Source organism: Amphiura filiformis, chromosome 8 (assembly GCF_039555335.1).
Source record: "Amphiura filiformis chromosome 8, Afil_fr2py, whole genome shotgun sequence".
NCBI classification, from domain to species: domain Eukaryota; kingdom Metazoa; phylum Echinodermata; class Ophiuroidea; order Amphilepidida; family Amphiuridae; genus Amphiura; species Amphiura filiformis.
Window position 1 is genome coordinate 4,933,965 of NC_092635.1, and position 12,187 is coordinate 4,946,151.

A 12,187-nucleotide genomic window follows, 5' to 3' on the forward strand; every position below is an offset into this window, starting at 1 on the left:
TCCTGTTACATCACTACTTATACGGCTAATCGAAAGGCAGAAACATTTTGTTCCAAACAATGGTACCACTTTTTTTAATAGCATGTCGGCAAATCAAATCGGCATCAAAGGAACAATGCGTTACGTAATCTATTTCTCCCCATGTGTATATAACCTCTATACTATCATAATAAGGAGATAATAATGAAACGCCACTATATACTATAATGATAGCCGGTCTATGCTATAATAGACTACGTATTATCCAGAATGCGTCCACTAAAACTTCACATCATGCATTATCAACATATTTTAACATTTCATGCATGTTGTTATTGAGTTAATGTTGATCGAAAGAATTTACTTCTCGTGCACCGCGATTGTTCCTAACTAAGCATATAGTTTGATCAGCTCGTAATCGCCATTGGCGGGAATTGTTAGGCTTTTACCACTCTGCCGAAAAATAGACCCACGTTAAGAATGACCTATCTGGTATACAGGCTGAGTCAAAAAGAAGTAAACTCATGTTTGAGGGGCTGTAACTCGAGATCTGCAAGGAATCTGCTAAAAATAAAAATACCACTGGAAAGAGCAAATTCTACACGTCTAAATAAAAAAAGAATTGTTGCAATTGCTTACAGCAAACTAAAGTTATACTCATTTGAATACAACCACCCATTTTTGTAGCTGCACACGTCTGATTGAATTTCATCCATTTCAATTTCGACGAATCAGCAAAGTGCTAACAGGATTTATTGTTGAAAAGACAACTTTTGTAGGGCTACCAATTCAAGTCTTTACGAACGATCCGGCAGAAGCTTGATTGGGGAATGTTGGGTAAAGGATTGAGCTGGTCTTGCTGTAACGCATGTCTAACTCTAACAATGTTCACTTGTGATCTAGCAGTTCGTGGTCTGCCTGAAGCTTCCGGCTGTATGTTCCTTAGTGTCCCATGCACATTGAGCTTGTTCACATTCTTATATTCTGCTCCCTTACATGAAACCCGGTTAGCTATAGGAAATTGGAGTGCGGTAAATTGTGGTGCCATGTTGTCATTTGGTCCGTTTTATTATAATGTAGTGCAATGAGGTAAAATTCATATTGAACATGTTAAAAAGAGCCCTTTAACATGTAGGAATTACCACACCTGCCTCAGAAATTTATTTGCATTTGAATATCGCGCCTTACCAATCAATATAGGGGTAGGCCCCTACTTGGGAAGTGAAACCGTGTGCAGCTACAAAAATGGGTGGTTGTATTCAAATGAGTATAACTTGAGTTTGCTGTGAGCAATTGCAACAATCCTTTTTTTTTTTTTTATACGTGTAGAATTTGCTCTTTCCAGTGGTGTTTTCATTTTTAGCAGATTCCTTACAGATCTTGAGTTACAGCCCCTCAAACATGAGTTTACTTCTTTTTGACTCAGCCTGTATATTGTGCATGTTAAATAAAGTAGACAAAGTGTATAGGACTTAAACTATAAATTCGTGCATACTTCTGGCGATATGTCACAAGACAATTCTCGAAATAAAATATATTGATATTATTAATCCGCGATATTATAAGGCAAGCCGATTACGAGTTGATCAAGCTATAATGGGGTAGATGGGGTTTAAAAAACAACGTTTTGCAAATTATCACTTACTTGAAAGTGACGTCGATTCTGTCGTCCACCACGTCCAGAAATCACGAACTACTGTTGCACTGGGATAGAAAATTAAACGATTTAAAGTAAATCCTTTATGGGTGTTTATTTTATGTTTGACGGTTGGTTAATATTGTCATAATAATACAATTTCAAAGGATTTTATCATTATTTTGTATTGTTATCATTAAGAAATTCCACCTATTACCGTGTATTTGTGATCAATCTGTTTATACAAATTCAACACCATAATATACAACCTTTTTATTTACTATAACTACGATGTATTTCATATGCCCTATATGAGCCGAAATCTTATATCAAATTCACAATAAGCATATTTTAAGTCGTAATAACTTATTGTTATTATTATGTTGAAAAAAAATCGTTCAACTAATGATTAGAGTTGGCTTTAGGTTTGTTGATTGTGTTAGTGTTAGTATTATGCTGAAATCAGAAATTGTATCATTGACCAGTTCAATTTCAAACAACATTAATTTTTGGATAAGATTTACTTTTGTGTAAATTACAATACATAAAGTGCTTTGTAGCTTTTGCTATAGTACACCATCAGTAAACAAACCAAGAATATCTATTTGGATGCATTGGCTTGGCTGCCAGTAATTCTGAACTTATCCAGAATCAGGTGTATATTTAGGACGCGACATGGAGCTCTATCTTATATACAGTTCTATGGATACAGCATTTTACAAATTGATAGGTGTTAAGAGGAAAGATCAATACTTACACAAATTTAATGTTTCCAATATACTTATCGGGCACATGCCATGTAAAACTAACACTGCTCTGATAATCCTTGCTAGCGTGCGTTACTGAGTTACTCGTATTTCCCACGCAATCTAACAGTTTTGATAACGAATTTGATGTACTCCATGTGCCTAAAATCTGCACTGGTTCTCTATTATACGGTGGCGTGTTTTCGGCGTGACGAGCTTGTAATAGGAAGCCTCGAAAATTAAAATCAGATTGCTTGGTTCGGATGGTAACTGTAATCATAAAGAGAAAAAAAAACATATGGTAAGTAAGTAATTAGTTGTATTCTGGTATGATACCAAGATATTCCGTTTATCTAGCTTTGGGGCATTAATAAAACGTGTTTTTCTTAGACTATGCCATAGTCGGTTTTTGATAAATAAAAATATGTTATTAATCATGATGAACGCATTCAGTTGAACTCGAAATTGTGCTGATGTATTACATCAAAATACTAGTAAATGGTTATAAAAAGTTTATATAATTAGTGACAGTAAAAGCAAAGTATACGTAAATCACTTGGGAAGCTAACAAACAGAGGGAGTACGGTGACTGAAAAGATCAGATGTGAAAATCTATCAAATGAGCACAAATTGATACAAATCAGAGTTTTATGCTTAAATGTAATTATAGCCAGAGTATGCACAATGGGGAGAAGTCTAGACTAATGGCAGTGTTGTTGGTACATGCAAGTTACACATCAGCGTTTTCTTTCCGTTTCTTGCATCTCCTCGGTATAATGCATCAATTATTATTGATTTTTTTATGATAACATGTGCTTGCTTATTGATACATATAGAGTATGATCTACTTTTGCGGAAAACACCCAACGAATAAGCCTTTTCATCTGACCGCCGCGCCGCTGTTATACGAAATATCATTAATAACAACCTAACATGTGAAGCACGTTAAGTACTTTCCATTCAGGTGTTCTTGGTATGTCCTTGTTATGTAACATTCAGTGTCGTGCCTGAACCAGCACTATTGCCCCCCCCGACAACACAAAGATATTCCTTGTACTTAGCACTAATTTAAAAAATTTAAAATATGACGTTCGGTAAACACTTTGATTTATGTATAAAATAGTGCAAAGTTGCATATTTTCGCGAGCTCCGCCCAAAATGAACCCAATGTGGATCAATTTTCACTTTAAGGGAAGGGGTATGAACGTTTGGACAGTATTTATTGTGGGACATTAGAGCACATCAGACATATCGAATTGCATTCTGAATACGAAGAATGTCCTTCTGATATCAAATAATTTTGATTTTTGAAATTCGCAATGTAATACACATTTTATGGCAAATCATTAAAATTGATATTTTGATATTTAACAGTACTTGAAGTAAACTTTATAAATCTGATGATTTATACTTAAAGTGTATGTAGGTGGGATGAAAAGCCGACGATCAATTGAATATTTTGACCTTTCGTATTGAAGATATGGATTTTTTCCCAAAACACCCAAAAAAATAGGTCTTTTGGGGAAAAAAATCCATATCTTCAATATAAAAGGTCAAAATTTTCAATTGATCGTCGGCTTTTCCTCCCAGGTACATACACTTTAAGAATATATCATTAGATTTATAAAATTTATTTCGAGGACTGTTATATATCAAAATTTGAAAAATATCAAATTTTAATAATTTGTCATAAAATTTGTATTATATCGTGAATTTCAAAAATGAAAATTATTTGATATCAGAAAGACATGCTTCGTATTTAGAATGCAATTCGATACGTCTGAGGTGCTCTCATGTCCCACAAAAAATACTGTCGAAACGCCATAAACGCTCATTCTAGATCCCTTAAATAGTATGAAACTGAATATTTATGCGCGCTTGAGCACGCAAATATCCCGGTAAAATTGGGTCAAACAAATGTTCACTAGATAATTTTTTGCCCCCCTCCCGGACAAAAAGTCTCTCCACTGGTCTCCATTACGTTATTGCTTCTAATGTGGTGGTTAAAGCGATGATGTATGGTTGACATTTTTATTATTATTTAAGGATAATTTATATACATATAAAATAATGCTGTTCAACAATACCAATTAGAAAATTTGAATTATTCAAATGAAATTACTCAATAACTCAAATAATAAATTATAATAAAATGATCAATTTGATGTTCAAAAATACCAATTAGTCTGCGTTAAGAATTTAACCCAGTTAAAATGACATTACTCAAAAGAGACAACCTAATTTCCATCATACATCAGTTGGAATGAAACGAGCATTTCGGCCACGATCCTGGATCACGATACACACCGACATCGCCTGGCTAATAATTACTTGGTACAGCAGAGATACTAAAATAAATACCCGGGATCGATACACGTGAATGTGCTATGCACGATTTTGATATTCAGACGAAAATCTTTGGATACCGGGTTAGAAAATGATGAATATCTCCCGTAAATGTCTATGATGTCGTCTAAAGAAGCCAGATGTGGTTCCTTGCACTTGAATATACGTGTTGAACAGATATAATAGTCGTTAGCTTGCGTCTTGAGAAAGAAGCTTGCGTCTTGAACTCAAAAACTGACAATAATTCTGATTTTATAATGTGCCGAACTATAGCGCAGTGTATAGGCCAATCGTGGAGGTAGTCTAAAAGCAGTGACCTATGGCGTACCATGCTCACTCACACACAGCGAGGTCAGTCACCGGGCTATTGTCAGTAGCCTTAGTCAGATGTCCTTCGGCCCATTATGCGTCTCAAAACTATTAAACAGGTCGGAACAAAATGGCCATGCATGGCGGTGGATTCAACCTACCATGGCGATTTCTGCCATTAAGATATCGGGGCGATGACACTGTGCGATACCTTGTAGGCCTACGATAAATTGCAAGCGAGGCATAATTTCTTTTTGCAGCCATATAAATGGACCGCAATACCACCAACCCTTATAGGGTTAGGGTTTAGGGTTATGATTAGGTTTAATGTATTAAATACGCGGACCAGGCAGTCTATAAGCGTTTTGAAGGGTTTGGAAAAAATGCTGAAAGACAATTGATTATAATTGATGGTATAATAAACCATGGTGAAATGACGGTGAAATGAAAATATACAAATCCATTTTTTTAAATATTATATCTCAAGCTTTATTTGCGCTTACACTCGATTAAGATAAACGCAACAATAATCAAGCAAATTTGTAGGTTGTTTCTCTTTCCCGATGATTAAAACAATAAGTTGAAATTGTAATTGTGCTTTTGAAATACATATTCATTCGTTTGTATAAATGAAAATGTATTGTGTTTTACATGCATGTATTGTGGACTACAAAACATGAAACTTAATCGATCATAATTAATAATCCATGTTTTTGTCCAACATTGGCATCGACTCCTCCCCATTTCACATAACAATCTAGCTCCCTTAGCTTTTGCTAATCGTGCTAATGTTAAAATCTACTATCGTAACCATAACAATATTGTTTGTTTGGCCTTAGGAGTTTCTAAGGACGCGGTATCCACAGCAACGTTGTCAGATATTTCTATGCACACCCCATTTAACAATAATGCAATTTACTCGTGGTTCAAAAAGCCTCTAGTATTTAAAACGACTTCATTCATCAGGTGAAATTCTATTTTTAGAGCAGTATTTCAATTATAAATGTGAGACTAATGAATATTCTAAGAAAGCAAACTAATGATCCAAACCGTATTAGGAAGATGGCTAATTAGAATTTCGGACAATCATTTGTTTTAAAACGGTTAAAGACACTATCAGTGATTCGCTTAATCAGAAAAATCGAAAATCTGATTTTTTACACACCCTGCAAGTGTTTAGATCGAACATGACCTAATAATGGTAAAAGGTCATAATATATATCGAAGGATTTTGTCCGTGTGGAAGCTTGTAGCTATATATGCAATTGAGCATAGCTTCATAAACATCTACTAAAAATTAATGACCATTATTCCTAAATGGTTAATTGTATGCCAAATTCGGATTATGCAGTCGAAGCAGAATTTATATCTGCGCATTATGACACCTCATTTGTTGCAATTGTCCCAATATTAGAGTCACGCGGTAGCCGTGACCAGCAAGTTTGTAAAAAAAAGACTGATAAAGAAGACTAATAACAGATGCTCCCGCGAGACTATATTTACAGCTAACATTAAAACACTTGACTTCTTTTGTTCGATGTTACTTTTCCCTGGGTACAAAATGTATCTAAAACCATGCTAAATGTTATTTACAGTCCCAGGTGTAATATCTTGACAACTCATTAATTCAAAAAGGGCCACCAATCCTACAGTCAATCATTGTTCGTAATAAACAAATATTTTTGCTTCCATTTCACGCGGTATTTCATAGCGAAAATTAGTTGCAAATCATACTGATCCAGAATTTTTAGACACTGCTACAGGTCTACCTGGTTATCACCTTCACACTACTTTTTCAGATTCACTTCCAATTATACCCTAGCAATTTCTGAAATACCGTACATACAAATTCCGAACCCCATTCGCCAAAAAATCAAGTTTTTCACAATTCTTTTGTTCTTTTCACACGACACATCAATTCATATAATAAATATTGTACATCGACACGCTATTTCGCAGCCGAGTCTCGTGGTGTAATGGTTAAGGCATTGAACTCCTAATCCGGAGACTCGAGTTCGAAATCAAATGACCAACTTATTTTGCAATATTTTATTAAACAATAATTTTATTGTCATTAATCAAGGATAACACAATTTTAATCATCCAGTGCTATTATGATTTTTTTTTTATCAAACCAAGATGTTACCAATATTTTTCTCATTTTTAGTTCTGTCCTACCACGGGGCGATTCGCATGATAATAGGACAATAAAACATGTGATATGTATGAATGGTTGTTGAATCGATCTACATACTGCAGTTACTGTCCGTTTTCCTATACACAATACACAGTGCTCTCACCATTGACGCGTGACCCCTACAAATGATGTACGTTGTAAGAATGGGCACTTGCCTGGTTAACATCACTGTGTGAAAAATAACCAGTCAATATCTAAGGTATTCTCCAAACTTCTAGCAAATATATTTTTCTAACATGACCTAAAATTACAGCTAGGTTAGATGTTCAGAAATAGTCGCACTTTTGTAAAATATGAGTGAGGGCAAGGCATAGCTAGCCAACTCCCCGTGTTAATTGAATGGAGATTTGACCGAAAATATTGGTATCGGACCGCTCACTTCTGAAGGATGCCACAAAAAAACGGTACAAGCTACATTTTAGGTATTCTCTGGCAATCATCATGATGAGTTTCTTTATATAGTATGCCGAAATTGGGTACTGTAGGTGATTGACAAAGGGTCGCACTTTTCTGATAAATAAGTGACAGTGAACATGAAATATCAGCGCCCATAAACCCAAGTTAGTATCTAGTTAGTGGAGGCCGTCACGGGACTGATTATTGATTATTGAAGTGCCTTATTAATAATAGATACGCACGATTTAGGGCAAGAAAAACAAACCGGGACACTTTTGGAGACATCATCATCATCATCATCATCATCATCATCATCATCATCATCATCATCATCATTGACATCATCATCATCATCACTTTCTACATTTTTCTAAACAACATAGGGCCTACCGTTTTAATAAGATTTTTTCTTGAAATGCATGTAACTATAATTATTGTTTAGAGCGTGATGAAATAAAACATCACGATTTTCATCACAAAACAAATATAATGCATAAGAAATCGTTTGTTTTAGAGCGTGATGATGAAATAAAACATCACGATTTTCATCCCGAAACAAAGTAATACATAAGAAATCAATTTTTCGAAATAAAACATCAACATTGTCATCACGAAACAAAGTAATACATGAGAAATCGTTTGTTTTAAAGCGTGATGAAATAAAACATCACGATTTTCATCACAAAACAAAGTAATAGGCCTACAAAAGAAATATATTTTTCAAGAGTGATTGAATAAAACATCACGATTTTCATCACGGAACAAAGTAATACATAAGACATCGTTTGTTTGATTGCAATCAACCGCGACAGTTCGTCTCACACACATAACAATGCCCTGCGATCAAATAGGTTGATGACAACATTTGATTGAATGGACTGCACTGCACCATGATTACGTGCACCGGTTCAAATCCTTTGTTTGGAGCCAATCAATAATTTCACGTACAGCCTCTATGCAAATTAGAGTTTACACACGCTGCAGCTGGGGTAATCGACCGAAGCTTGTTGCCGTTAGTGATCGAATGCATGAGCTTATTTGCTTTACTGAATCGATTTACTGGATTAATTTCCTGTTAACTGGGTTTAATGCCACAAAGGTCGAATCGCCTTTGCCATGGACCATGACTGCATCATGAGAGACCTGTCCCTCTGTCATCTTCAGCTATCGTAGAACTGTATTCCAACATGACTGTCATTTCAATTGTTATACCGTTCCGGTTGGTTTATTGCATACCCTCTATAGGTGTGAAAAATTATTATAGTATGGAAGGCCAGCAGGGACAAAAACGTATCCAAAAAGATACAACCAAATATGGAAGGCCACTAAAGTCATAGTTACGTAAAGGCAAATTAGCAAAGCGGCAAAAATACCCAAATGCCTATTAAAAGGAGGGGCTGTCCCCACCACAGACACACGGAACCCCCGATAGAGAGCAGGGCTTGAAGAATGAGGGAAATTAAAACTACAAACCGCGAAAGACCGCCAACAACCGCCGCTTAATAGGAAATCCAACTAGATTGCCCGCAGGGCTACAAAGAACTATCAACCGCGAAATTTGGATATCCAACTAGATTGCCCCGCAGGGCTAAAAAAAACTACAATCATTAAAACATAATTATCTTGCTAAGTCGTGGCACTTAGACGCTTCCGTAGTATAAGCCTTGCTACATATACACGCATTTCTCAGCTTCAATTTGAAGTAAATCGCACTGACTCTGTGTCTCGCTGGCATCGTTTCTTAGTTGCCTTGAATAAAGTTTATTAAAATGTATATGTATCCCTATTAACATTACAGTCACGCGGTAGCTGTGACCAGCAAGTTTTAAAAATAAACGGCTGATAAAGTTTTATTAAATTATTTACTGTCATAAATCAAGGATAACATATAATTTCAAACATCTATGTTTCGTTTTATTCGTTTTATGGAGTACTTCGTAACCCGATGACTTTCCAAACTGCTTGGCTACATTCATAAAAAGAAATAAAATCCACCAAAAACACGTTGACAACGTAAACAAAGCAGCAAGTTTAAAAAGCCCCCACCTCGGCTCACTTTTTGAAACTTGGTCCCATTTTGAATATCAACAGCAAATCGGTGTTTTTAACGTTTAAACAATAGCATCATTGCCATTAACATGCCTACTTATTATAAAACAAAACATATATAGGATATTGGCCAAGAACAACATAATAACCTTTCTGATCGTTCCAGAATGCTAACATCGGCACATTAAAGATACATAACACTTCTGGAAATGTTTTAAGTTGATAATTATGACAAAGTTTAAATCAGTATCTTTTACAAATGGGACCAAGTTTCAAAAAGTGAGCCGAGGTGAGGGCTTTTTAAACTTGCTGCTTTCTTTACGTTGTCAACGTGTTTTTGGTGGATTGATGTTACAGCGTACATTTAAAAATGAAAGTAACTCAAGATTTGAAAGTTGCATCAAATTCCTATTGCCTTGTATTCAGTGTCCATGGAAGAAAATGTTTTCTGCGCTCATTGGATTAATCTTCTTGTTTTGTGAATTTGAAGGAAGTCAAAACATGTAATAATCAATTTAAAAAAATGTCATTATTCACATCAGTGGTCATTGTTTACTTAATCCCATATTAAAACATTGCAAGTTCAATGTTTTTTGTGACCAAGAAGGTCACAAGAAGTGAAAGACCAGAAGTTAAATCTATTGTGAACACCTCCTTATCAGTACATTTTGAATCTAACTTTACCACTTAAAGGACAAATTGCAATTGTAGGCCATTTAGGACTTTGTTAGTCAGAAAACAATATTGCAATCTTCATGTTTCAATTTGACATTACGTGAATAATGATTACTGATGTGAATAATGACAATTGTTATTGATTATAACATATGTTTTGATCCCCTTTAAGAGCATGAAACAAGACGAATAATCTAATGAGAGCTGATAAGATTTCCTTCCATGGATACTAAATACAAGGCAATATGATTTTGCTGCAACTTTCAAAATCTTGGGTTACTTTCATTAAAATGTACGCTGCGACATCAATATTGGAACCATTGGAACAAATGAGGTGTCATGATGCGCAGAAATAAATTATGCTTCGACTGATTATTCCAAATTTGGCATACAATTATCGGTTTATGAATAATGGCCACTATTTAAAGGGGTAATTACTTTTTGGTAGATGTTTATTTGTCAACACTACTGCCGTTTTCTTCCTACTGCCAATTCTTTTCATGGAAAAACACCTAACGACAATTTTATTGAGTTCTACTTTACTTTGAAATCATTTCTATAAATAGTTAATATTTTACTCCTTTGCGGGGATACTGATAGCGCCTTGAACTTAAATTGGTAAGTAAAAAAAACCGCAGTGATTTGTAGTGCGCTACGCACAGGCACAACGCCTAGACGTTGATCCACAAGCCTGGTTAGCACATTCTGACCCACTTTTTTCATCTCTGAAAACATTAAAAATACATGATTTGTACATTCTCCAACTTGTGATTTTTATGTATCAGTTTTATCATGGTCTCCTTCCCAACGACCTACTTGATCATAATTACTTTATTGTTAACAGTGATGTGCATAATTACAACACTCGTCATGCAGGCGATATCCATATTGATCAAACCAACACGTGCCTTGCATTTAACACCATTAGAATCCAAGGTGCATTACTTTGGAATAATTTACCATCAACTCTGAAAAATGCACCCTCGGTTGCTGTTGTCAAGCAGCACATGAAAAAATATCTTCTTGGAAAATATATGCCAAGTGATTCGTAATTTCCCATCATGTTTCACAATTTACTACTATTCATTTGGGTCTCTATCGTATTTTGCTATCATGTAAGCAAATTTTGTTGTCGGCACCCTCATTTTTTGGTATTATTCAGTATAGGGCCTATTATAGGCCCACTATTTCTACATTTCCATTGAGCAGCATTTTGGCTTTAACTTTTTGCTTTTCACTATTTTGTACATTATTATGCTGAGTGCATGAATTTTGTACCACTCTGAATTTTTACCTTGTATAATTTATTATTATTTGTAGTTCTTTGTTTCCAGTTGTAACTTTAGGTCGAGGGCACTGCACCTCACGCTCTGCGTTTAGCAGTGTCCTCATCCATCATCTTGCCCATGTACGTTTTTCATTGATATTTACCTTTTTCAATGTACACTGTGTATATATTTATATTTATAATTTTCATAATTGTACAATTCATTGTTTATTGTAGCTTGATGAATATTGTTGCTTGTTGCTTGATGAATGGATAAAATAAAATTGATTGATTGAAGCCTCAGCACACTTTACAGGTTGTGGCTGACCACTACGGCCTCACATCATTCCATAAACCATTTAACAACAAATCAGGGACTTTGATGCTTCAAGATCGCACACCCTAGACACTCCACAAATAGCCTTCGCAACCAGGATCAGCTCCCCGAGTTTCGTACGGGTTACAACGAGACAATTAGCAGTAAGTTCCTTGTCCAAGGGAATTTCAAGCTAACTCAAATTTTCCACAAGATCGTAATAGGCACGGCACGGGTTCGAACCCGCAACCTCTCGCACCATAGTCGAACG

General features: G+C 35.4%; 1 protein-coding gene across 1 annotated transcript in view; it reads right to left on the minus strand.

Moving 5' to 3' along the window:
• Positions 1 to 12,187, minus strand: part of LOC140158432 (uncharacterized) — a 66,864-nt gene that overhangs the window by 42,796 nt on the left and 11,881 nt on the right. The window contains exons 2-3 of the mRNA XM_072181522.1: positions 2,373 to 2,631; positions 1,625 to 1,683 (exon numbers count right to left, since the gene is read on the minus strand). Coding sequence (XP_072037623.1) covers positions 1,625 to 1,683; positions 2,373 to 2,631 — 318 coding nt within the window. The remainder of the gene's footprint in view (positions 1 to 1,624; positions 1,684 to 2,372; positions 2,632 to 12,187) is intronic.